Below are 26,626 nucleotides of genomic sequence, written 5' to 3' on the forward strand. Positions count from 1 at the left end.
AGGCTGGAGTGTGCAAACAAACAGCAAGACCTGTACTAACAGCCCTGCTTTGTGTTAGTGGGAAGCACAGGCTCCAACTTCTTCCGATTTCTCACCTGTCCAGACTGGTACAGAGAGAAAATGCCTCTTGGATTTGCAGAGAAAACCACACCTATTTACAGTGGATTCCCCAGGGCCCTCCTGTGGGGTATTAACCCTTCAGCCCCAGGCTAACAGTCTCCCTTTGGCATGGAGAATTCCCCACCATCCCTGGGGAAATCAGCCCTTCTCCCTCTGCTGCAGGGACTTCTCCTGTTTGTGGCCCAGGGCATTGACGCATCCACTCTGTAGAGCAAGTCACTGCTTTCTCTTTCCTGTCCATCTGTACAGTTATCTCTGTCCTTTGCACTGGGGCTCTTTCTGTGGGAGCTGGGCTTTCTGACCCAGCTCCTTCCCCAAGAAAGCAGAACTTGCTCTGCTGTGTTTGGGTTGGACCTGTGATCGTGTCTCTGTGTTTGTCTCAGACCCCACCAAGTTTCCCTGAGATACCAGCTCATCCCTCCCCTTGAAATATCCTTGCTCCCTTCAGACTTCTTCCTGGTCTCACTGTTTGCTTTCCTTCTTTTCCCTGGTTTCTGAGTTTTCTCGGAAGGAATCCCGTGCTCTGGCCTCCTCAGGCTGGAGTGTTGTGTTGTTGTTTTTCCTTTCGTCGCTATGGGCAGGGATTTTGAATACTGAGCCAAGGAGAGGGAGGGAAGAAGAGAGGCAGTGAAAGGAGGGAGTACAAGGGGAGGGATGAAGAAAGTCAGGAAAGTGAGAAAGCAAAGTGTGCAGTGGAGTGGGGTAAGGAAGGGACGGTGGAGGAATGAAATGGGGAAGGAGGATAGAGGGCATTGTGGAGAGAAAGAATTTTGGATAAACATCAAGGAGAGCTTTTTCATTGGTTCTTTTATTAATAACACTACTGCAGCAGACAGCACTATCCAAAGGAAGGCAAGGACCCCCGCCTGAATCTGCCTAGGACACAAGGCATGAGAGGTTATTCAAGGCAAAGATATCCTTCAGAAAATGGACATCCAAGCCTAGAGCAGCCAGTATGAGCACAGGCTGCATCAGGGAAAATGTTAGATGGGAATTTGGTGGGTAGGGAGAGAATGTGAAGCAGAAAGACCCGGAAAAAATTATAGGACCTTCTTTCAGTCTGTTGGAAGTAGGAAGCCTGGGAGAGGGCTGACAGGTTTTCTGGGAACATGGAAGAAAGGAGAGCAGCTAAGGAAGCTTAGGGCACTGCAGAGAAGCTAAGTAATTCCTATATCAAAGAGAAAAAAAGATAACACCCCCCCTAATAGTGCAGCTCAGCTGCTACAGACACCATCAGGCAGTGAGAACTTCTGAAAGCAAAGGTTGGTGTCTTAGAAAACAACAGTCCCCAGGACTGGGCACAGCACCTCAGGAACAGAGCACTAGCGACCACCAGTTGCATGCAGAAATAGGGGAGGGCAGGGAGAGCCAAGGAATTGTGGACACGGGCCTTATTTTGATGCCAGGTAAATTGCTGGGATGCTCATTAAGGATATACAGGTCCCCTCCACACACCCATCTCATCCGCTATGTTACAGCGAGAAATCTGCAGCTTGCTTTCCTCTGTAAAGGAAAATCCTGCTCCTGGAGCTGCTAGAAGTTATGGAGTGTTTCCTGCTGTAGGAAATAAGAAGGACATGGATTTTCAAAAAGCCGTGAGCAGTGTCTTTCACGGGAACTTCTCAGTGAGGCTAAGCGGCCATGAGGTGATTTGTGCTGGCACTGCTGAAACTGCAAAGAAGTAGAAACCAAGGGCCCTGAAGGCTCAGAGCAGTTCTTCTGTGGGAGCCATGCAGGGGTGGCTTTGTAGTAGGATGGAAACTAATCCAGAGAATATTGTAATGCCACTGAGTGAGTCCGGGGTAGACCTTTAGCTCCAATACTCTGTGTGCTTCTCATCACCCTTGCTGGGGAAAACAGGGGAGATACAGACAGATAAGAAAGTTACTAAAAAGACGAAGCCCCTTCCACATGAGCAGGGATTGCAAGGAATGCAACATGTCAGTTTATAGAGAAGATAAATGGGGAAGAGATATGAATTAGATAGGACTATAACTTTTTTTAGCAAAGACTGTCTATTTCAAAGTCTAAGCCAATGCCTAACTGACGAGATAAGAAGGAAATTCCTCTCTGGAGAGGTTATTCCACAACTGTCCAACATAAAGATTATTTAACTTAAGGATCCAGCACTGTCAGAGACAAGCTCTTGCACAGCGTTTGCCAGCCCCAGTATCTAATCAGTCTTGTTTTTATAAACAAGCAGCCTGGGGATAAATCAGCCCATCAGCCTGTGTCCATTAGGGTGCTGTCTGACCGCTGTGGTGGTGACTGCTCTGGCCTCAGCACCACCACCAGCCCAGACACAGCTGCTTTTCTCCAGTGACTCAGGGGCAATTTACCATCTTCTCGCTCCTACTGCTTCTGTGATTTGTCTCGTTGCTCCCCAGCCCAATTCTGCAAAACAACTGGAAGTAAATTTTTTTAAAGAAAAATCAGACTAGAAATGAGGTATGGTTGCGTGAAGGGAACAGCTAAATCAGAACTGAGTCGTGGCTGGTGGGGATGGTGTGACGTGCAGCCAGAGGTAGCCGAAGGGCAGCTACGTCTTGACTTGCATCACCACCACCCTCCCCTGCAGGCTGAAGCTCTTTCTTGCTGCAGATAGGTACTGTACTCTGATTTACAGGAATTTGAACATGTAAGTCCTAGGTTGCATCCTTCAGTGGATGGTTTTCAGTATTGACCATCAGGATTGCAGATAATCCTAATACTAAAGGCACAGATCAGGAAAAAGGGAAGCAGATTCATGAGGATTTGGGTGATTTAGGTGGATGAGTAACAGATGAAAAGCACTGTTTCATGTAGCAAATGTTAGATGGCAAGTGTGGGAGCAAGGAGCCGGTCTGAGGAATCCCAGCCAAGCAGAGCCACAGCACAGCTCTCTGAGCCTCAGTGGGTGGGAGTGGAATCATCAACCCTGTCACCCTGTGTAGAGAGGCAATGCAGGAGGAAATTTTCCATGTAGGAGGTCAATGTGCCTTTATGTCTGCCAGCCATGTCCCACGTGCACGTTGTTGTGCTAGTCAGCCCTGAAGAGATTACAGAAGGGAGATGAGCTGGAGTGGCTAACATTCTGATTAGACATAGAATATTAATTAATATCAAGCACATAAAACTGTGCTTGGACGTGCAACAGAGATATTTATGTCTAGGGTATCATTGGCTTCCTTGGCCAAGAATGTCCCAGGGAGGTTACTGTGAGCTCAAGTCCACTGATGGTGGTGGCATCAAGAGGGTGCGGAGGGCAAGCAAAGGACTATCATTGCTGAGGTCTTAAACATGCTTTCAGTGGGCTTGGAGGACATGGCACATTAAATGTCAGGGACCCTCAGGAGCCTTGTCAACACTCTGGCTCTATCTCTGTGCCACGGACAGGGCTGCAACATCAAGAGTCATGCCGAAAATCCTGGCAAGGTGGACCAGTACTGACTCTGCCTCCCCTGCCCACCTTCAGAGGACATGGGCCTGCCCCAGGCAGCATCCACTCCTGCTGTGAGATGGCCATCAGACAATCCAGAAGAGAGGGGTGAGAAGAACAAGGATGGCTGCAGTGCTATCACGTGTCATCCTGGCCTAGGCCTGAATACAGGTGATGAGCCACACAATTCATCCACGTGGGGAAGGCAGAGAAATGCATGCTAGCAGGCAAAAAGCAAAGACTTTTCCCAAGGACTGAGAGCAACTCCTTTGCAATCAAACTCCTGGGGTGGTGCAGCTCTGTTTTGCTCTAGAGTTCACTCTGTTCCTGATGATAACTTTCTGGCCCCATGTTGTGTTGCGGAGGCTGTGTTTCCACATCCATGAGCCTTCACCTTCCACACACTTTATTTTGGACAAAAATATGCAAATCATCCCTTTCGTCTGAGGAGAAAGCCGTCTTCCAAGTGACGAGGTACCAAGAGCTTTTCATATTCTGTGCAGTGGAACTTTTGCTTTTTTCTCAGCCACTCCTGTCTCCATTGCAGATGCTGCCATTCACATTTGGTTAATTTGTCTTTGTCAGCACATGTTTCCACAGCAGTGGCAAGACTGACTGGCCCTGGTAGGACCAGCCGTGTTTACCCGACCATACCGCATCCTTCGGCAAGCAGCCTTCAGCCAATTCCTTCGGCAAGTTGTTGGTGACTTTTCTGTTCACTTTTACCCACTGAAGCCACAAATTCTCAATGAATTCTTATGCCTTTTCTAGCCCGAATGAAACTATCTGAAAAGTAAACAAGTTTGGTGTTTACATGAGGCAAAACCCAGCTTGGGAAAAGAACAGTTCAAGCACAAGCGACTGCAAGAACGAGGAAAATTCCCCTGTGAGACAGGAGTTCCCAACTCAAGAAAGAATGATGCAAGTTTGTCCCTTTAAACATGTGCGTAAGCACTGTCCTGAACAAGGATGCTTCCCTGGAACTAGCTCTTCAACAGTTAAATCACAGTTAGGACTATCATGGATTATCATAATAATGGAGGCTCAGCTGCCCCCAGGACCTGCAGAGGGGAAGCAGGGAAGGAAAGACATGGTAGGCTGAAGAGCTGGATTTGGCTATACCCTCTCCTCCTCGCTTCCCAGACCTTCTTCAGTAGTCTTGAGTACACAGCCCTGAAATCAGTGCACTGCAAACATGCTGCGAGTGCTGGCCGTATACAGACTGCTAGGTGTGGGGTCCCTGTTCCCATCCGGTGGGGGCTGGCTGGGGTGGAAGAGCACCCATGAAGAGGTCAGTACTCAAGTCTGGGGCTGTAGATGTCTGTGTTGTAATGAAGATCTCCCAGCTGTGCCCACTAGAGAAAGGGAAATGAAAAAGGGAAAAACAGTGGAAGAGAGAGCAGGGAGAGCTCTTTCTTCCAGCCCCCAGCAGAGAAGGAGAAACGGCATTTTCCTGCCTTCCCCAGGGCAGGGAAGGGCTGCAGGAGGAACCTCATGCTGGACTGGACCTTGCTCAGCCAGGTCATCAGCCTCCTCTGAAATCTCCCTGGTTTTCCCTCTCCCTTCCCTCAGGATGCAGCAGTTGCAAGGGAGCTGCCATGCCCTGAAGGCAATTTGTGTGAATTGCTAGAGAGAGATTGTTTGTCAACCACATTGGGATCCCCCCAGCTTAAGGCACTAGAGGAGTCTGTCCTATCTGATCTAGGAGGATGAAGGAATGCATATGGGAAAAATACATCTCAGCTTCCACTTCTCCCTTCCCCCCAAGGTGAGGTGCCAAGATTAAAGAAATATTGGGGTTGTATACAAAGATGTATAGAAAGTATTCTGCCTCTCTGAAAACGAAAAGGTAAAAGAACAACAGCATGAGAAGAGTAGGAATGAGGATACGTGTGCGGTGTCCTGCTGAGCCAGGCTGTTACCTATAGGTTTGTAGGACAATTTGGGCAAAGTATATCCTATATTGAATGCAGCGTTCTAGAACCCTGTTCCTGCTTAGCTCCCCGACTGAATTCTCTTTCTCTTACTGAGACACAGGTGAAGAGGACAAGGCTGGAAGTGCTGGCGGTGAGACCTTGTGGAGGATGAATATGCTGAAAAGAAACAGTGACTGGCAAGCCAGGAGAAGGAAAACAAGGTAGGGTGGATGGTGCCTCTCTGTGCAGCTGGGTAAGAGGGGAGGATAGGACAAAGGGATGGCAGTGTTGCTCAGTTTTATGACAGACTCCTCTTGTCTATAATGACCTGCCCACAGGGCCCGAGGACATGCAAGAAGTCTCAGAGGAATTTTATGGTTGTGAGTCCTAGCTGTGGTTCATCCTGTTTGGGAGACACATCTCATCTCTTTCCCCATTTACTTTGGGCATAGGCTCAGGCAGAAGGAGCTGGGTAGTGCCACTCAGCCTGGCAGTTTTGCTAACCACCCTAGTATTTTTTCTTTCCAAAGAAAAAGGAGCATTTCTGTCCTGAAGTGCTTTAGGAGCAACAGCCCTGGAGCATCCAGTACCTGTGGCAGGTCCAGCAAGGCCCTGCGGCTGTGCAGAGCTTTGCTTCCCAGAACAGTCTGGCAGATGCAGGTGGGAAGAGGCCAATGTCAGAGGGAGAGAGGAAGGAGGCAATTCAAATCCATGCAAATAAGTTATCAGGAAGGCCCCAGTGCACCACCTGCTCCCTCATCTCCACCTGACGTCATGGTGCTAGAACATGGGGCACCATGACTGTGCCTGTGCCTCAGGCAATGCCCCAATGATGGCAAGAGAAGACCAAAGCAGCTGGGCAGGGGAACCTTGAACCCCTCTGCTTCCTCCTGGCTCCTCTCCACCCCAGTCATAGGGCTGGTGGAGCTGGGGCTGACGGCCCTTGACCCGTGTACGGGGGAGACAGCGTCATGTGGGGTGTGAGCAGGCCGGGCTGGGCTGGGGCGGGATGAGAAGGAGCTCACTTCCCACGGGGCAGCGGAGTTGCCCTGCAGCCCCCCGGGCCCCTGTGTCTTTGCTGCCCTGGGTGAGGTGGGGTTGGCGCTGGGGAGCCCTGGCCACTCTCTCTGGTCCTTTGCCTCCCTGTTCCCAGGCGCAGGACTGAGGAGCGGCGGCTCCGCACAGAGCCTTCCCCTGCGGGCCGGCTCCCCGGGGCTGCCCGAGACCGGGTCCGGGCGGGCGCAGGGGGACGCGGAGCGGGGGGGGGCAAAGCGGAGACAGGAGGGCAGGGGGGAGCGCGCACGGTCGGGGGGTGCGAGGTGCCCGGCGCCGTGGTGCGGAGGGGCCGGGGGGGGGGCCGGGGCTGCCGGCTGCGAGGGCACAAGGGTGCTAAGGGCTGACGGGCGAGGGGTGCGGGGTGCCGGGTGCGGGATGCCGGACTGTGGGCTGTGGGGTGCCGGGGTGCCAATGCCCCGGCTGGTCCCACCCCTGCGCGGCGCTCCCCGCCCCGCGGCCCCGCTCCCCCGCCCTCCCTGACGTGTGGCGCTGGCAGCCCGGCCGGTTCCGCATTCCCGACCCCTCCCCGCAGCCCAGGGGCCGCTATATAACCGGGGCTGATGCAACCCACCCCGCCGCCCGCCACAGCCTGCGGGAGGCGCGCACCGGGGCGGCGGGGGGCGGCGGGCCGAGGCGCCCCGGCGGCGGCCGGCACCGACATCGGCACCCGGCGGAGCCCGGGGGTCGGGGCAGCGCCGCGAAGCCGGGCGGCGGAGGCGGCGGGGCTGAGCCTGCAGCCCGCGCCCGGCCCCTGCGGCCGGGGCACCCCGGCAGCCCGGTCCCCCTGCACGGTGGGTGCGGGCGCGGGCGGGGGGAGCGCCGGGCGGGCCGGGATTGCGGCGGGCGGGGGGGCGGCGGGGGGCGCCCGGAGGAGCATCCTGGCACCCCGCGGCGGCGGGCAGGGTGCTGCCCTCCGGGCGGGGAGGGGTCCGACCGCCAGCGGCCGGGCGCACCGCGGAGGTGTGGGGAGACCCTCCCGGGGGGGGGGTGTGGGGGACGGGCAGAGCCGCGCAGGCGGCTCAGAGCGGGGCCGCTGCCTGGCAGCGGGGTGCTGCCCCCGGCCTGACCGGCAGCAGGGGCGGTGGGGAGCGGCCTCCCCCGCTTTCGGGTGCCCTCCCGGCCTCCGCTTCACCTGCCGGCCGGGCGCGCAGGTGAGGTGTACGCCCCCCCCCCCCCCCCCCCCCCCCCCGCCGCCATGGGAGAGCCGGCGCTGCGCTGAGACGTGCCCCCAGCCCGCGCGGCCCGGGGGGTGAAGGGGGCCCTGGAGGTCCCCCACCGCTCGGTCCCAAGTCCGCTTTAGCAGTCAGGCGTGGAGTTGAATGGAAGTTGCATTCTTTTGCACGGTCTGCTCCAGGAGGCACTTTTCTTTTTCCATGGGAGGGAAATAGGTTTGAGAGCAAATTGGGGGAAAGGGAGAAATACCAAGAGAGCAAGAGCCACATTATGTTTCCATTTTCCTTTAATGAAGGCCCTGTGGAGGTGTATTTGAAAACACAGGGTCTCCTATGCCTTCAAGGAGGGTGAGAACACTGTGCTGGCTGGTTCCAGGGCCATATGCAGCGTATGGTGGCCAATGAAACGGGGCCTGGCTCGTTCTCTTGCTTGTCTTGGCAGCCTGTTCCATGGCTTGTATTACCAGCCCTGGAACACAACCACTGCCAAACTGTGTGTGTGTGTTTGGACTCCGAGAGCTCAGCAGAAACAAATGCTTCTGCAGCTCAGACCAAGATTTTTTAGCTAGTTTCGAGAAAACTTGCATGAAAAACTGTATCTGGAGGCTGTTGCCAGAGTCTGCACTGGGAATTTGCTGGTGAGTGCTTGCATGGGGACATCTGGGAATGCCAGTCATTGGAGTTCAGATTCTTAGTATGACTCCTAGTGATTCTAAAAAAGCAAAAACCTGCTCCTCTGGGGATGAGTGGGTGGGTGCTGGAGCTGCCGTCCAAACTGTCCGTGTCAAGTAGTGATTGGTTGTCCCAGGTTCCTGGGGTCTGGGGGGTTAGCGAGACCTGCTGAGAGTTAACATGCAGGTTGCTGTCTCTGTCTCATCACTGAGATATCTATGGATGCTTCTCCCTCCTCCTCACAGCTGAGCATTGAGCGTTTCCCTCCTTACAGGATGCAGAGGTCTCTGTGCTGCAGGCCTTGCCAAGGAAGAATGGGTACTCCCTCACACCTCTTGCCTCCAGCTGCCCTCTCCATCTGAGCAGTGTGTCCAACTAGGCTGCTCAAGCGCAGGCAGCACTGAGCATCTGCTCTGCGGTCTTCTTCCCTGTGCTAGTGTTTGCTGCTTCAGCTGCATTGCCTGGGCCGGGTACTTGGCAGAACGCAGTGTCTTGAGTGTGAAGCTGTTGAGAAGGTCTTCTCACTGCAGTAGGCTGTTCCTGGTGGACCTGGCCCCAAAGCCAAGGGGGGCAGAGCCATGGTGTGTGGCATGGACCCCTTGCCAGCCTGCATGTGTCCTGCAGAGCCAGTGCAGCAAGGAGAGGGCATGGCAAGCCTGATGCCATCTGTCTTTGGCTGCTTACGTGGATTTCTCAGTTGCTTGGACTGTCCAGAATATCAGTACAAACATTGCAGGCTATTTTAGCATGCAGCCGGGGAGCTGAAGGTCCATATGGGCCTCTCAGCTGAGCAGGGATGTTGCAAACTAGCCAGAGCTGGTCTTTATATGGATTAGAGGTCTTTGTGGATGACCCTGGCATTCAGGGCATAATTTTGAGGAGTTTGTAGGGGGGCCTCTCATCTCTGAGGCCATCCTTGGCCCCTGAGGGCAGAGCTCTGTGCTGGAGTAGGGTTGTCTTCTTGAAGAAGATTCCAGCCCTGACCACATGTGGTCATGGATGGTCCTGGGGGATTTCAACAAGTCAGTCGTTAACCTCAGTGTCTGAGCTGCAGCCTAGCTCAGACCAGGATATTCCTTCCTCCTCAAATCTCTTTGAGCTGCTTCAGGCAGAACTAGGATAGTTTTTTACCTTCCTGCTCTGTACTGCCTTCCAGTGGGTGGTGCAGCATTATTAAATATCTGCCACAAGTAATTAATTGTGATCTCTACTAATAATATTGTGATAATTAATTGCATTTTTTTTGCAGTTATTGCAATTAATTGTTGCAATAGAGGAGCCTTGCTATGCTAGGTGCTGTATAAAACCCTGCTGTCATGGGTTGCTTGCAAGTTAATCGCTGCATTGCAGTGGTGGGGGCAGTGTAATGCTAAACTAGAGCTTTTTACTACCCTGTGAAGATGTGGAGAAAAATGCTCAGGGAAAAAGGACTGTGAGCTGACTGCTTTGCTAATGGAGAAGGGGGCGTTATTTCTAAACCTGAGGACTTGAGGACCAGTATCCCCCCCTTCTCATAATGGGGGTAAGGAGTCAAAGCATCAGACAGGCAGGTGTGGGGGCCTGATGGTGAGACTCGGTTGGGTGGGGAGCTGCACTTCTGAGGCTGTCTGCTCTGAGCTGCCTTGAGGTTACAGTGTAGGGAGCTGTGTGCCTCCCTGATGGAGAAGAGGAGGGGGGCAGCAAGGCTCTCTGCATTCTTGTTTTTAGAAAGCTTTTCATCGCCTTCTGTCTGTGAGTGACTCGGATGTTCCTTCTGCCATCTGTGTGAAACTAGAAGTGCAGGACAGAGCCAGACTGTTCCCACTCACGAAATGGGTTTAGATTTCCATCTTCTGAGGAACTGTCCTTCACAGCTCCTCCTTCTCCTTAGCATTGTAGGCCTGCAGTCCACTCACTGGAGCTTGGGAGTTTGGGATGGGACATTACATGTACGGATGTTCACAAACCCAGCAGCTCTTCTCCCACCGCATGGGGTTGCGTGGGAGAAGGGAACAGCAGGAGCAGCAGCTGGGTGTGTCTGTGAGAAGGGCACAGATGCTTCTTTGGCCCTGCGACCCCAGGGCCTGGTTGCAGGAGCGCTCTCCCTCTTGGGATGGAAATGGAGTGTGGAAGTAGCAAGGTACTATGGTGTCTAGCATACTGAGGCAGCATGCTGCACCTCCATCCACTTGGTGAGCCATTCTGTGATCGTGCCTTAAACTGGCCTTTAAATGAAGGGGGATCTGCCTGATGCAATAAAACTCTAATTAATGTTAAGTCCTTGGTAAAGAGAGGGCATGCACAACTTTGTCCCAGTGGGTGTCACTGCAGCTCTTCAGTACAATACAGGTGGTGGGTTCTTGGTATCAACAGGTTCAGCAGATGAATGAATGAATGCACAGTGACTGTTGTTAGAGTTCATGTTTGCCAGCACTACTGCATGGGTATCTGAAAAGACTGGTTAAAACCAAAGGGCTTGGCTCCTGCTGTGTTCTGATGGTTGGCAAATAACTTTGGTACTGATAAGTGTGGCCTTTGGCACTGGCACTGCAAGTTACTACTTTTAACAATGCAGACCAGAAGAAGCTAAACAGGAGATGGGGTGACCTGCTGTAAGGTACTGCTTGAAACTAGATGCATCAGATGCATCTAGAACAGACAGCAGTTTTGTGGGAATGGGAAAGTATCACATGTTAGACAACAGAAGAAAACTGTAATTGCATGGCTCTGTACTTGTGGCACTGGGAATATGGGGTAGTGGCCTTCTGCCTTCAACTTCATCATGCTTAACTTGGCACTCACTGGGGGCTGAACCTTGAGGTGGAAGAAGGTTTGTAGGCTCCAGTGACCCTCAGCACCCTGCAGTCTCCCCAGCCAGAAGAGTCCAGATGGAAAAATGCAAGTGGCTCTGTGGTTCAGAGAAGGAGGGATAGCCAACTACCCTGTCTTTGTTTAGGAAGTTACATTCTTGGGGCATGAGAAGTTGGGCATGTCAGGAAAGGGCTTTCATATAAATCATCCTTCTGCCAACAGAAAGAACTAGAAAGATGCAATGTATGACATACAGGCAGAGTGAACTTAATAGCTAGGAGCTAAAAAAAGTAAAAAATTACAATAAAGCCATAGTAAAGTCTAAGGAGCCAGAAGCTGCTTCTGATGGATGGTAGCGCTACTTCAGATCTCCACAGAGGAATTACTGCCTATTAGCCAGGAGCAGATGAAAGGCCAATTGCTGTGACTTAGGTGCTCCAAGGCAGTGTATACACATGGTGATAGTATGTTAAGTGCTAACACACTGATGAAGAGATCAAAGATCACTTGTATGGTGTCTTGCAGACCTTGGCAGTGCTCTGATGCATGGCAGCTGACGATAACAGCAGGCATCCAAGTCGAGCCTGGAGTGAGAGAACAACAGGCAAGTATAGCCTTGGTTCTGCAGGCAGCGTGGAGAAGGGCTGGTAGGACAGACTTTGCCTTAGTGCAACACTTAACGCGGGCAAGAGAGAAACATGCTGGTATTTACAGAGTATCAGAATCTGCTGGCTGGCAATATTAGGTGCTAGACTGGCTCTCTGAGCATTGAAAGGGTACTTGGATCAACCATTGCAGATGTCAGAGCATGTAAAATAGCTTATGTTGGAAGAAACCATGATTTATAGACAGCAAAATTGAAAATAAGGTTGTAAACAGCCCTCACTCTTGCCAAGGAAGCTGACAGCAGAGATAAGACAGTAATGGCAATTTAGATAGAAGCGTGACTGTCAGACTGCTTTGGGATGTCGTGGTCCTCTCTGCATGATGATGCTGTTGATGCAGCAGCAACTGCATTGGGTTTATAAAGAAGCAGACAACACCTCTGGATAAGTGAGGATGCATAGGATGGTCCTGGGGGACAGTGGATACAAACTAAGGCAATTTCTACACAGGGAAATGAATGTATGATTTCAACACAGGTAGTCATTCCTGTGCCAGTTTTAGTCTGTGGGTAAGAATAGCACTGAAGAGGTGGCAGGAGGGGTGTGAATACAGGCTAGCAACCAGAGTACAAGCCCCTGGGGACATTGGGTTACGTGGATTATGCCTACGCATGTTAGATTTATGCCGTAACTGCTGTGCAAACATCAGCTCCTTCAAAAAAACAAACAAACAGAGTCCCAAGAAAAAACAGCAGCAAAATCAGTATGGGAAGAAAAAAACCAACCCCAAGCAAATGAAGATTAGAACTGCAGGAGAAGGAATAGGAGGGTGTGCAGGAACAGTGTCACCAAGGAAGCTGAGCAACTGCATGGAACAGTAACAACTTGGTAAAGCTTCTTGCCACTAGGTTGTGGGCTCCAGAAAATAACAGACCCTGGCAATAGGAGAAAAACTATGAGTAATGGGTGCTGCTTTTAAGAAATATTAAATCAATCAGTGTCACAGACTGTTGACCATAGGGGTGTGATTGGGGGACAAAGTACAGAAACACTCATCACTGATGGGAAAGATGCAGCAAAACCAAGGTGAACAAAAGAAGCTGTACTGTTAGCTTTTTGGTGATGAGGCTGCTGATAAAATAACTGAGCTTGACCTGAGCTTGACCAAGACCACAACAAAAATGGTGCCAAAGCAAGGATGCAAAAGTGACTGCAATAATTAGGACGGTTTACAGACATTTCGGCAAGAGGTCAAGTCTTGTGTTACAGCATTTTAACCAGAACAAGGGGAGTCTAGAGGCAAAACTAAGGAAATACAAACTGAGTTTTGACCCGTGAAATCATGTGTTGACAAGATTTTTGCTGCAAGGATAGTTGCTGAAGAGAACATTGAATGATACAAGCTGCTCATCGCTGAACTGAAGTTTTAAGAAAGCCTTCTCTGTCTTCTAATTCAGTCTGGAGCATCTTGATGTCGTGGCATGAAATGATGAATAGCATCAGTGCAGAAGGCACAGCTACGGTGAATGTAAACTTGAGCAGCTGGCGTCATGCAGATCCCAGTGTCAGATGTAAGACTGCACATTCTCTTTCCCTTCACTGCTTTGCTTTACTGTTGGCTTCATTATGTGAAAAAGCATAGCTGATACAATGCAGGAATTGTGTGGTTCAGCCGTAGGACACCAGAAAGCTAGGTTTTACTGAACTCACAGCGTTTCTCAGCTTGTGTAAGGAGACATTGAAAGACTGCCTGGCACCGAGGAAAAAAGACTGTGTTAATATATCAGTTATGAAAAGAAAAAGAATCTAATAAGAAGCCCAGCTAAAGCACTGTGCTAGAAAGTGAAGGAATACAGAGGTGAGTTGGTTCCTGTACCTTAGAAATAACAAACACTGCAAAAGAATATCCAGAAAGGAATTGGGAATTGGCAAGGCACCAGCCATATTCACCCATCCAGCAAGATGTGGCTATCGAAAAACTGCAACTTAAAGGTCTAACTCGGATCTTGAGCTTCAAAGTTATTTCTGCCCTGCCATGCAAACGTGGTAGAAATATGCTGGAGCTATAGGTAGGCATGTCAATGTCTTCCAGGGTAACAGCCTTGGGAAGAAGACCAAAGTATTAAAGACAGTTATATGCCTTGGCTTTTTTGACATGATTGAAATACAGCTTCTTACCTCTAGCGTTAACCAGAAAAGAAGGTTAAAGTAGCTGGGACTTGGGATGAAAGGAAAACCTCTTACAGGAGGAAGAGGCAAAAAGAGTGGGATGAGAGTCCCTCTGATTAGCAGGGAGTGACAGTGCCTGTGGCTGAGGGACACTGAGGGCTGGGCGGTGTCATCTGTGACTGCACCCCTGATCTGTGGAGAGGGATGGCATCTCTCCTCGTTACCTTATTTTCATGGTCATAGCCCTGCTGGGAATGGTTTTATGTTCCTCTCCAAGGTCTAACTCAGCTTGACTCTTGGCAGTTCTCAATGTGCTCCTGAGCTTCCTGACCCCTGAGCAAGATTTTGCTTGTAGAAGTCACTTTCCCCCTTCCCACCTAGTTCTCAGCTCATCTTAACGTGCAGGTTCATGTTCTTCCAGGTGGCTCCTGGTACTTTGTTTTGAACAGCTTTAGATTTAGTTTACACTGATGCAAGTGTGATGTGGGCTTTGGCAGTGCAGTCTCTGGATCCAGGATGGTTTTAGAGCATGTTAGATAGTGGGCCAGCTCCTTCACTCCAACCTGTGCCTGGTGTCCCACCGGTACAGAGGCTATTTCAAGGTATATTAAGCTACCAGATCAAGGTGGCAGAGAAAAAAAGTAGGCCAGAGAAAGCACAGTGTTTTCTCAAATCTTTAGCCAGTTGTCCTCAGGGAGCTGCCCCAGGCTCAGGAGTGCAGTGGGATGCTCAGTGGTCAGGTAGTCCCACAGTCTGGAGAACAGATTTCTCCTCCCTCCTTATTTCATAAATTGCAGTGACCTGAATTCAATCTAGCTGAGGACCTGGACTGTGCAGTCCAGCACCTGGGTGGTGTCAGCTGCATGTTGTGATGGAGGACCACAAATTAAAACCAGGTCCCCCAAGTCCAGAATGGATTTAGGCATCCAGTGCTGGGCTCAAGTCATTTCCCAGACTGAAGCCTGTGAAAGAGTAGGTCAGGGCCCCAAATCAGTGTGTGCCGTAGCAGCTCACATGTATTTGCAGGAGGGAGACTTCAAGAGGGTGTTCATATACTTTAGCTACTGATTTATTTTTTTTTTTACTGAAGACCAAACTGTTCAAGCTGGGGATGGACATGTATGGGATTGCTGGTGAGGGGGTGTGCAGCAGCTGGCCCAGGGTGTGCTGCTGTTGGCAGGCTTCTTCCCTAGTGCCACAGCATGTTGTCTTAGTGGCAGCAGCTGGGAAATGGCTAGCTCGGCAGTGTGTGCAGCTATCCCAAAATGGTAGGTTGAATTTAACTCCACACAGCTGAGTCCTGTGGCAGTATGTCCTCGGAAGAGTCTCTGGAGTCACCTCCCCTTTGCCATGCCACCTCACTGACCCACTGCTTTCCTGCTGGAGAGGGACAGTCTCTGAGGAAGATGATAGGGATTTAGGCTCTGTCCCCAAATAACTTTTTTGCATTTTTCTGTCTGGAGCACAGCCTAGGGTAGGATGGTGCCCAGTCTCTGGAGGAGTGAAGCATCTTAGCTGTGTGTAGGCCTGAAAGGAAGGGGAGGGAGGTAGTGTGCAGCTTCAGAGCCCTGCTGTGAGCGGGCGTCTCCTGCCACCATACAAGGCAACCACTGCAGATGTGGAATTACAGCTGTCTGGTTTAGAGATCTATGGAAGAATGAATTCTTTGGATCGGTTTAGGTCCTTGCAATCTCAAAGTTGACGTATAGTCTTTTCTGATGTTAAGTATCATTACCGAGTATTTTCTTTCTCTTCTGTCACCAAATGGGCAGGAGTCCATTTCATCATGGTAGTATCACTTTGCTTCAGAAGCTATTTATCTCTCCTATCATTCCCATCTTCTCCTTTTCAGGCTTTAATGCCCTTGTGCAGATCACCTCCCCCAGGCCCAGCTTCCTCCCCCCTGCATACCAGCACTGCTGAGCACTGGCCTGCTCTCCCCTTTCTGGTCTTTCCTCCTGAAGGATGACTGGAGCAGAGGGCTTGATTCCTACTTGCCACCTCTTTATGGTCAGGGTCTTGCTGGATTTGCTTTCCATGCTCTTTCTCAAGTCCTGTTGGTCACCGCTGCTGTCTGCCAAGCAATGTCTGCCAGGGGACATCTCGTGCTGACACCTGGACGTCTTCAGTGGCAGATTAGAGTGTATGACAGCTCACACAGTATTGCAGCTTGTAGGTGTGTTCTGATGCAAATCCCCTTGCCTGTCACACCAGTACAGCTTGCACAGCACCTGTGCTGGGAGCTGTGGAACTTGCATTAGCCTCTCTAACCTGTATGATTGGCTTTCCTTCCCTTCTGCTGCATATCTCCTGTTCCTTCACATTAAAAAATATACCAAATAATCTCCTGGGTAAAGAAAAGTGCCAGTGTCAAGAAATCCTTAACTTCTTGGCTTGTCATCATTAACCCTGTTCAACCTGCTCCCACTGACCTTGCTTGAGGAGGGGGGTTGGACCAGGCGATCTCCAGAGGTCCCTTCCCACCTCAACTGTTCTGCAACTCCATGATCCCACAGTCCTATCTCACATGCAGCTTTACTCACGTTTTCAGCCTGGTACTGACATAGATTTGTCACCCCAGGATGGTAAGTGCTGAGCAACTGTGGCAGCTGACTTGATAATGTGTGTGTGCCTCCACTTAGCACAGCTGTACTGCCTGGACCAAAAGCCTGCATTGCCTGCTCAGCAGCTGAGAGTGGATGCTTTGGAAAGAGCAGGGCAAGTGCATGTTATCCCTTGCTTAATGCACCTTCTCACTCTGGCAGTTGGTGCTGTCAGCTTCCAGGAGTTTGTGCAGAGTGATGTGACTGATGGTCCTTTGTGGACCCCTCTTCCATGAGTTTGCCCAACTGCTCGTTGAATCATGTCTTCTGACTGGCTCTAGTGGTTGCAGGAAGCTGCTCACGGATACTTTGGGTCTGCTCCATTAGCCCGTTCCTCTTGATATCGCTTGTCCCTCCACCCGCTGCATGAGTGCCTCTTGGCACAGGGACAGGGTGGGGTGGATGCCTGGAAGCTCCCGGGGTATGCTGGGACCGGTCTGCTGGGCACAGCAAGGAGAGCAGTGCACAAGCACTGGGACATGTGGTTGAGTTGAGGTGGGGAGAAAATGATTACTGTGTGGACAGAAGTTGACTTTGCATGTTGTAACTGGGTCACTTGTGAGTGTCCCAGTCCAGTTACACAAGCAGGGATGTACTTGTGCTGTAGCCAATGACCACTTGCTCCCTTTGCTTTTTGGCTGATATAACAGCTCCAGCTCTACGGGCTTCCCATTTTAGGTATAACTTTATTTCTTTATCTCTTAGCTATTTGTTCTTCATGTATCCTGGTAACTTCCTTTCTTCTGCCTATAAGTGGCTTGCCAAAGTTTGTCCCAATCCTATTCTTGCTTGTGCTGATAGAAGAAGCCTTTTGCACCTTGCTCTGTTTCCCCTCCGCTCCAGCCTTTGCTTCCTTATGTCTGTGCTGGGAGATGTTTGTTCATTGGCAGGTTTTTCTCTCCTGGTTTTATCCCTGGTCCTCATGTGCCATGTCCCAGCCCTGACCAGTGGGCTGAGCCTGCCCAGAAGAAATGCAGCCTAAGGCATATTATAGCCCTCTGTGCCATTTTCTTGTCCTAATAACCTACACATTAATCAAAACTCAGTTAAGAGCAAACCTTGATTTTCTGCACTCCAGTGACAGGTGTGCCAAAACCAGTAGTCCATGGGACCACATCACCGTCGTTGCAGCCAGCTCCTGTTCTTCTGATGCTTTGCTTCTCAGGTCTCTTTCTGTCCTGATCTACGTACCGGCAGCATATCCTTCCTAGCAGGATTCATATATTTTGCTTTCTATCACCCAGATTCTGCTTAGTCCTTGCCTTTGCCACCCCTGGGGAAGAGCAGCTGCTTTCCCTGGTTTGCACCCTGTTAGGTGATGGTCTGTAGAATAAATTTGGCTTGTGTTGTGAGGCCCTGTAGCTGGATTGTAACGGGCCATGTCTCACTCTCCCTCCAGCCTACGAAGCTGTTTCCCCTGCTATGATGCCAGGGCAGATCCCCGACCCGTCCCTGACGGCCGGCGCACTGCCTGGGCTTGGCCCCTTGACAGGACTGCCTGGCACAGCCCTGACCGCCGAGGAGCTGAAGTACGCTGACATCCGCAACATCGGGGCCATGATCTCGCCGCTCCACTTCCTAGAGGTGAAGCTTGGGAAGAGACCCCAGCCCGTGAAAAGTGAGGTGAGTCTTGGGGGCTGCTGTCTGCAGATGGCCCTGCAGGGCTATTGCCTGCACCTGCCTGGGTTTCTCTCGTGCCTGTGCTTGGGTTTCCTGCCAGGGTGGCCAGAAGCATGTTTTATAAGCATGTCATGCTGCTTGTTTGGTGATGTGCACACGTGTTGACAGCTGCTCCACCAGCTACCTCTTTGCTCTGCCTGAATTTCTGTCCCTGCAGCAATGGTGGCCTCAGTGTCCCAGGCCTGACCAGTCCCATGCAGCCATTGGGGGACAGCTAAACTCAAACCCAGCCAGGTCTGGCACAGCCAACATGTCCCTGTGTTGGGGCACGCACCGAAAGGAGAAGCCAAACCAGCCCATCAGAGGGCTTGCTTTCATCCCATCTCCAGTGCCAGTGAGCCCTTGGTGCTGCTGGTGTTGCCTTTCCTGTGGGGACAAGGTGTGTGAGTGAGCGGTGCTGAGCGGCAGCAGTGACTCAGTTTGTGCCGCAGGTTCTGCTGGCTGGGGCTGCCCCTGCCCCGCTGCTCAAGGGGGCCCTGGTTCACCTCAGGGCTCCTGGGATAAGGAAGGTGGGTGGCTTCTGCTCAGTACCGCAGACTGACGTGTCAGAACCAGGCCGCAGGGACTTGGGAGACACTTGCACAGTGTTTTCCTTGTGTGTCTGTCTCGTGTTGGTTGTCCAGTCTTTGCCTCCTTGACCCTTGCTGCACTGGTGGTGAGTGTTTGCACCTCCCACTGCCTGTGGGAGCTGGGAACCCATCAATTTGGAGGCCCTGTGTTGGTGAAGGTGGTGGCTGCTGTCATAAGGTCTGATAAACAACCCCTCTGAAGAGTGCATTTGCTCCTGTGTGAGGATACCTCAGATGATGCTGTGTGAGGATGGGGTGATGTGCATTCTCTGGAGACGTTAGCGAGGAGGTGCTAGATAATGTGAAGAGCTGCCTGTGATGAGCTGTGAGATGAAGGGAGTAAAACATCAGTTCCAGGGAGCAGCCCTCTCTCCAAATGGTGCTGACACTTGACTTGGCCCAACTCTTACAGCAAAAGTGCAGCAGCACCCAGGTCCACCTGCCAGGAGGGTGCCTGTTCCTTTCCCCCAGCCCCTTGCAGTGGACTCCTGTGGGGAGGACTGGTACAATGGGCTCAATCTGATCACCTTACACAGGAGCTCTGTGACCGAGGGGGTGTCCAGTCAGCTCGTGCAGCATCCCATGGAGATCACCTGGGGATGGACTGGGCAGCTCCACAATAGCAGGAGCTGAGGCCAGGATGCTGCGGGAAGCCATCAGAAGGGCCTGGGGAATGCTAATGGCCTCTATGGGCAAAGCAGTCATGGGTTGGAAGCTGAAGCTGAATGCTGTCCCAGCTCTTGGCCTGGGTATCATGCAGCAAATGATGCAGGTGCAATGCCTGCCTTGCTTCATGGATTGGGGAAGAAAGAGGGAGTCTAGCTGTGCTGTCTTCCCAGGCACAGCACCTTTCCTGGCGTGTTTTGGGCAGCTCTGAGCTGGCCCTGCAACAGCTGCTTTTGCTTGGTGGACATGGGCATGTCTCACTGGCCTCTGTGTAGCAGGGACAGGGCAGCCCTGCCCCATAGCAGGTAGTGGAAGTGCTGAGTGTCCTCTGAGCCAGTTGTTGAGACACCATGTGGAGGAAAGATAAGGGGAAATCCACTGGCAGCCCCCACACAGCTGCCTTCCCTGCAGCCGGTTCCTCCCCTGTGTGGCCTGTGAAGCTGAGGAGTCGAGGACAGCAAATGGAGCTGCCCCTGGTACAGGCTTTGCAGTGAAAGCCTGGGGGAGCTGAAGCAGTAGCTGCTTATCCCATGAGTAGCCAAGAAGCTGCCCACGCATAATTTTGCAATGCAGTCTGCAGCTGCCTTCCTCTCACAGGGAGCCGTAGCCCAGGGATGCTGGGTACCGGCATGCCATGCTCTGTGCAGCACTTGGGAGGGCAGGCTGCTCCCCCTGAGCTGGGGCACAGGCAGCTTTCTCTGACGTGCTGGGGGGACCAGCATCTCTGGGCAGCGGGGTGTTTGTCCCTGGGAGCGTACACAAAACCCACTCAGTGGGTGCTGGGCACTGGCTTCCCTGCAGGGTGGTGGACAGCCCCACTGGGCAGGCTGCCCTCCTCTTGGGGCAGAGGGAGACAGGTGCTGCTGGGCTGCTCCACCATCAAAACCCACCTGGAGTGCTCCCCCTGGGACACAGCCCTGCTTCTCAGGCTGATGATCACTTCTGTCCCTGATGCTGCTGGCTGAAGCAATTCAGGAGGCAACCCCAGACCCACAGGGTTCCCCTGGAGATTGGCTACTGAAACATGCTGTGGGGTGGTACACCATCACTGTCCCTTGTGCCTCTGAGTAGAGTCCTAACCCCAGAACCAGGGCCATGTCACATTTTTGAACCGAAATCAAGCAGAAGCAGAGAGGGGGAAACCTGCTTTCTTGAAGTTACAGGAGCTGTGGTCAAAAAGCAGAACCAAGAGTTCAAGCTGCCACTATCTGTGCTGAGCCACCCTCCTTGAGCATCTGTACCCCATCTAAAGGACATGGGCCTTTCCTGGGCCCTCTGTGGGGTGGAGGGTGGAGCTGAAGGGCACAGGGACAGGTCACTTCTATTCTCACTGAATGGAGCAACAGGGCATGGAAATGTGTCAGGCAGTTCCCAGGGACACTGTGAGGCTTGTGCGGTCACTGCTTGCTCTTCCAGTTCCTGCTACAACCTGAGATGTACCTTGCAGGAAAGTTTGAGGTGTGTTTCTTGAGCTGTGAGCATGTGTCCCCTCTCTGCACCCTCCTAATAATCCTTAAACTAAAAGGCCAAGAAGTTAAGGGGTAGAAGAGTAGTTGGTAAATGTGTGGAGGGGAATGGTGGCTACCCTGATGTCCACCTCCTCTTAAACTCTGAGTGGAAGTTTTGTAAGAGCTGCTTGTGCCTTTGCTGTGGGGATATCCTGGTCCTGCCAGGAGGAAAAGGCAGTAGAGTGTGGAGTTAGAGCAGAGTAGTGAGAGCTGGCCACTTCTAACTGGACTTGGGGGCATTAGTGCAGTTCCCATCCTGGTTCTCCCAAGCATGGTGCATGATGCCCCATGGCACTGTCTTGGCAAAGGAATGGTGGCAGCCTGGCATTACAGAAGTCTGTGCATAGCTTGTGCTGACTTTGCTTAATATTTTAGCCCCAGGTAAAATAGCAACTTTAGTATAAAGCTTGGGAAGTAAGGTAGAGGAGACGCAAAAGCTATTAGTGCTACAGAACTTGTACATTGTCTTCTAAGGCATGCTGCATATTGGACATACAGCTTGCTTAAGGTACCCTTCACCCTAACTCTGACAGAGTCAGTGTTTCATCCCGTCCTTGCACATCACGTTGAGATGTTTTTAAGATGTTTTGGTTAGTGGGCTTTGGACTTAGTGAATGTCAGCAGTGTGCACAGTTTGCTGTGGACGATGGCACCTGCAGCTTTCATTTCCTGCAGGGACCTGTGGGGTCATCTGGTGGCCCCCCACACCCACCACCACTCTGTGGTCTTGGCACTGGGAATCTCTGACTTTCCTTTTGAGGTGACTAAGCCCAAGTGCTAGAGCAACAAGACTGTTCAGATGGTGTGTGCTGCAAGAGGCTTGTCTGGGAGATGTGTCCCTCAACCCCACTGACTTGGGGAAGTGTGAAGGAAAGGATGTTGCAAGGAAAGGAAGACTGGAGCTGCCCTTAGAGAAGGTGCAAATAGGCTGTGGAAGTGCTCATAAAGCAAAAGTTGCTGCCACTGCGTTTGAAAAGATGTGTGCTGTCAGGTATCAGCTGATAGAAATGAAGCAGTTCAGTCTGACATCTCAAATTTTGGAGTCCCGGGCCAAAGATGGATGAAGACACTGGGATCTTTTCCTCCCAGCCATGCTACAAAGTGAACCTGGGTTCTGACTTCACAGGGCTTTCCAGCACTTAGATTTTTTTTTTTTTTTTTTTTCCTTTGAAGGAGTTGGTTTGGGTTCTCAGATGTAAGCATGCCATAGGCCACTTACATAGGCTTTGTAGTAAATATCCTTAAATACTTTGATTATGGGTTTCCAACCCATAGGGCTTATTGGCCTGGCCTGTGTGGTTTGAGTCAGACAGCACAGAGCAACTGAGTCATGGTGAACAGCGCAGGCACTGCCATGTTCTGCTTCTTTACAGGGGATGTGGGGCCTGTCCCCACCTTACCATGGTGGCCCTGTGACTCGGCCAGTGCTGGAGCTGCAGCAGACAGTCCCATGTACTGGAATGGGGGGCACAGCCAGGCCCAGCTGGGGGATCTTTCAGGTTTCTCTGCCTCTTGCCCTTGGCTCTGTGTGTGATGCTTTGTATGACTGTGCTCACAGAGTTGTCACACAGTTGTCAGTTTGTCACACAGACATCTATCTGTGCAGGATGGGGCTCTATTCCCCTTGTTTCTGCCCTCTCTCAGGGAGGGAGCAGCCCTGAAAAGAGCTGTCTGTCCCCTGCCAGCCGGGTCACCAGCTGTGGGTACTGCACTGGGCTCCCTCCCCTTGTCCCCACAGAGTGGAGTCAGAGGCCGTGGCAGCAGCATGCCTGGTTCCTGGTGCAGATTAGACCACTTTGCTGGTGGCCACTGGCATGGGTGGCTGCCACCCCTCCTCCTTGCCTGGCCACTGGTGGGGTTGCTGGGTGCTCACCCCCACCTCCTACCCTGCCCCACACCTGCCAGCTCTGACCTGGGCTTCTCTGTCTTGTTGCAGCTGGACGAGGAAGAGGAGAGGAGGAAAAGGCGCCGGGAGAAAAACAAAGTAGCAGCAGCACGATGTCGTAACAAGAAGAAGGAGAGGACGGAGTTCCTGCAGCGGGTGAGTGCCCTGACCTGTTCCAGGGCACAGTGGGGACCTTGGCAGGGGCACCTACCTAGAAAGGTGCCCCAAATGTGGGCATTGCTCCCTCCTGAACTGCCTCTCTGCCTCCCCTTGCTCCTGTGCCCTTACCTGGGAAAATACAGGCCCCCTTCCGCCCTTTCCACAAGGCTGTGAAGGTGGTGGCCATGTGTATGCCCAGGCAGAGCTCACGGGCATCCCTATGCCTGTGGTATCAGGGATGGAGAGGGCTGGAGGTGGGCTCTGGGCTTGCGGGAGAGAGGGCTGATAGTGTCCCTGCCTCAGCGCTGGAGTAGGAGCGGCTGTGGGATTGTGGCACAGGACAGGGACTGACAGCGTGCTGGACACTTGCCCAAATTCCTGGAGGTTTCCCTGTTCAGAGGCCAGATGCCCTCTCAGCCATGACCCCAAGGCAGAAAAGCTCTTACAGCACCTTGCTGCTTTTCTGCAAGGGGTGGTGGGACATGGGCAAATGACCCAGTGGGGGACAAGGAGGCATTTCACAACGGCAGATCCCTGTGGATGGGGGGTGAAAACTTAAACATGGGTTTGTTTCCGAACACCTTTCTAGACCATGGAAAGCAGCCAGGCAGGATTTTTGCTGTGGTGCAGCAGAGACCTGTCCTAGGAGGTGGCTGTGTATTTCCTTGCAGTGGCACTAAGTAACGTAAGGCAGCGGCAGTGGGGCTGGGGATAAACTGCTTGGAGGGACCTGGTGCCTTGGCAGACCTTCAGGCTGCTCCTGTGCTGCAGGGGCTGAGGGGCAGCACTGAGCAGAGATGGCTTGTTGGCCAAATTGTTTCTCCTTGTATCTTGTCCTCTTGGAGTAAAGTCACATACGGTTGTGTTTCTGTCCTGCTAGGAGTCTGAGCGTCTAGAGCTCATGAACGCTGAGCTGAAGGCCCAGATAGAAGAGCTGAAACAGGAGAGGCAGCAGCTGATCCTGATGCTGAACCGGCACCGTCCCACCTGCATCGTGCGGACAGACAGCATCAAGACACCCGAGAGTGAAGCCAACCCGCTGCTGGAGCAGCTAGAGAAGAAGTGAAGGTGGCACTGGGCCAGGAGGAGAAGGCAGTGGTGCAGGGTCTTCCAGGGTCTCTAATGTATGTACTGTATGAAGAACTGTGCACCCAGGCCTGGTGCAGCCAGGACCCAGTGGGCTTCCTTGGGAACGATGGACCAAACAAATATGGGGACAGAGAAGATCAGGAACCTGTCAACCATGTACTCTGAGGCTGAACCCGGGAGCAGGGCTAGTGGCGCCGGTGAGGGCAACCTCCCTGTGATACCTCATCCCTGCCCTTCAGCCTGCTCATGGCCCCAGGGACGCCCGCGAGGAGCATGCGCCTTGTGGGGAGCAGGGCCCGCAGGCGGAGGAGCGGTGGCTGCATGGTGCCTGCCGACGCCCTGCCCAGAGGCTGCTGCCGCTCCTGGCACACGCTCTGGAGGGAAACCCGAACCCAAGAACCGCAAACACTTGATGCAGCCCCGTCTGGTGGGCAGACCTGTCGGGGCTCGGTGGCGCAGGCGCCCCCCACAAGCACACTCTCAGTATAATGTTTACAGCCCAGCTGTCCGTGTCGGCCGTGCTTTTGAATGCACATTTTTACACTTTTTTAAAGTATTTTTTACAAAGTTTTTATACAGCGATCTCTATATGGATTTATATAATCACTAGATGTGATCCCATAGAAATGTATGTTATGATGGTCTGTTTGTTACAAACACATATGCCACAGTTATCTCCATTGTGTTACTTGTCTGGTAGTGTCTGGCTCCTTCCCCAGTGTGCTGGGAAAGGGGTCCAAGCCGCCCTTGGCAGTGGTGTCGCTACCCTTTCCATCCATGTATGTCCTTCATAATACTCAGTTCTGTATCTCTCAGTAAATGTTACCTTTACATACACCATCCTCCTGTGCTGTGTCTGAGTCAGACCACAGTGGGCTCTGGCCAGAGCTTGGCACCATGGCAGCATGTGCCAGGTCTGACCATGCTGTTCCTGGCTGAGTGGGATGGTGGAGCTGATCCAAGAGCTGGTTTTGGTGGTTCTTTGTTAGCAGCCATGGGCCAGGTGAATTCACCCTGGGGAAGCTGGGAACCTCAGAAGCAGCTCTGACCATTGTCAAGCAAGAAGTAGCTCAGTGCTGCACCGAAGAGGGCAGACTGGGCATGGCTTGTGGGCTGGAAAGGCAGAGATGTGAGACAGGGAGATCATCTCATCCTTACCTGGTCCGTCTTGTTTCAGGCCTGAATACAGCAGCTTGAACTCATTGCAGAGACAAGAAGGAGAGGAGGGAAGCTGTCACAGTGTTCTTGTGGTGGTGATCCCTACATGGAAGGAGGTGGACAACAGTTCCTCTGGTCTTGGCCAGGTCCTAGCCTTGCCCCTAACTGATGTGCTGGGAAAGCTCCTAAAGCTTGCCCTGGGCTTCGGCCAGTGCTGAGCACTGGGGTGGGGAGGCTGAGAAGATAATCAGCCAGGTGTGCTTCAGATGCTAGGACTGAAAGAGTTAGCATCCCCATATGAATAACCAAGTCCTGACATTATTGCTGTGTTCCTGACTCTTAGATATGACGGTAGTGGGAAGGTGCCTTGGTCCGGACTGGGGCAGGCCCCATCTCACACATCAACACCACTGAGGGCTGTCTCGGAGGAGCAGTGGTACACCCAGTCTTCTCCCAGTTGGTGTCCTACCCATTACCAGTGAGAATGAGGCTATTTTGATGCAAACTGCAAGTGAAAGAAGCTTTCAGCACCTGATACAGATACACACTCCAGTCAGGAACACCAAAGCAGTGTTGGGGAGAAGATGAGCTTGAACTAAACAAGACAAGAGCATGGGAGGAGGTCTTTCCTAGCACAGCCGCTTCTCTAGTGCGTATTTCTTTCTCTGTAGCCTCCTTTGCCAACCCTTAACCTCCAGGGATATCTGACATTAGTCCTTTCCCTGTTTCATACTTTCTTTCTGGATTTCCCCGTCCTTTCCATAACTTCTGTCTTTGGGACCTCCCAGAATGCTGCCAGCTGCCTTATTTAGTGTGAAGCATGTTGGATCTTTTACAGGCAAAGTTTTTGCCCAGGGAGGACTTGTTGGCTGAGGTGCTCTGGAGGGATGTGCAAGGACGGGACCTGAAACAAAGCTGGTGGAAAAAAGCAGTGTCTGTCCTGGCTGCCACTGCCTGCCATGCAGCCCTTGAAGCTGGGCAGCTGTCCCTCTGTGCTTCCTTCTGCCCAGACCCTGCAGGGGTGGCTTAGACCTGACCCATTTCTCAGTTGCTGTCAGGAGCCAATCTTCATGCTTTGATGAGCAGAGTGCCTCTCATTAAGCTCTGCTGAAAGGACGCAGAGCACGTGCTGGGCCTGCTTCTCTCTTCAGGGCTGTATTTCCCTCTGCAGAGTGTACATGGTAATGAATTTCCAAGCTTCTGCAAGTATCAGTTTCCTCTTTGGTGGTCAGTGGGAGCTCCCTGTGGGACATCAGTTAGTCCAGCCACAGGCATCTCATGCTCTTTGCTCACCTGGAGAGTCTGTGCTCATCTCCGTGGTGGGGACTCACCCACTTGCCACACATCTTCCAGCAGCACTGGCAGTGCTGTGGGTGCAGGCGATGGCCCCA

General features: G+C 52.2%; 1 protein-coding gene across 3 annotated transcripts; it reads left to right on the forward strand.

Moving 5' to 3' along the window:
- Positions 1 to 5,582: 5,582 nt before the first annotated feature.
- JDP2 (Jun dimerization protein 2) lies at positions 5,583 to 24,915 on the forward strand. 3 transcript variants are annotated; one of them, XM_074821563.1, is made up of 4 exons: positions 5,583 to 5,675; positions 17,921 to 18,144; positions 22,881 to 22,985; positions 23,869 to 24,915. In XM_074821563.1, the coding sequence occupies exons 2-4, from the start codon at positions 17,944 to 17,946 to the stop codon at positions 24,052 to 24,054; spliced, it is 492 nt and encodes a 163-aa protein (XP_074677664.1). In that variant the 5' UTR covers positions 5,583 to 5,675; positions 17,921 to 17,943; the 3' UTR covers positions 24,055 to 24,915. The 3 variants fall into 3 exon arrangements, with proteins under 3 accessions (XP_074677664.1, XP_074677665.1, XP_074677663.1); XM_074821564.1 differs by lacking the exon at positions 5,583 to 5,675 and adding an exon at positions 7,157 to 7,301; XM_074821562.1 differs by lacking the exon at positions 5,583 to 5,675 and adding an exon at positions 8,066 to 8,320.
- Positions 24,916 to 26,626: the final 1,711 nt, after the last annotated feature.

The sequence above is a fragment of the Strix aluco genome, chromosome 4 (assembly GCF_031877795.1).
Source record: "Strix aluco isolate bStrAlu1 chromosome 4, bStrAlu1.hap1, whole genome shotgun sequence".
Taxonomy (NCBI): domain Eukaryota; kingdom Metazoa; phylum Chordata; class Aves; order Strigiformes; family Strigidae; genus Strix; species Strix aluco.

What these genes read in the sequence shown, in the direction of transcription:
- JDP2 (XM_074821563.1), top strand. Translation starts at nt 17,944, where the DNA reads ATGATGCCAGGGCAGATCCCCGACCCGTCCCTGACGGCCGGCGCACTG. An exon ending in CCCAGCCCGTGAAAAGTGAG is followed by an intron (nt 18,145 to 22,880) that starts GTGAGTCTTGGG and finishes GTCTTGTTGCAG; the next exon opens with CTGGACGAGGAAGAGGAGAG. An exon ending in GGACGGAGTTCCTGCAGCGG is followed by an intron (nt 22,986 to 23,868) that starts GTGAGTGCCCTG and finishes CTGTCCTGCTAG; the next exon opens with GAGTCTGAGCGTCTAGAGCT.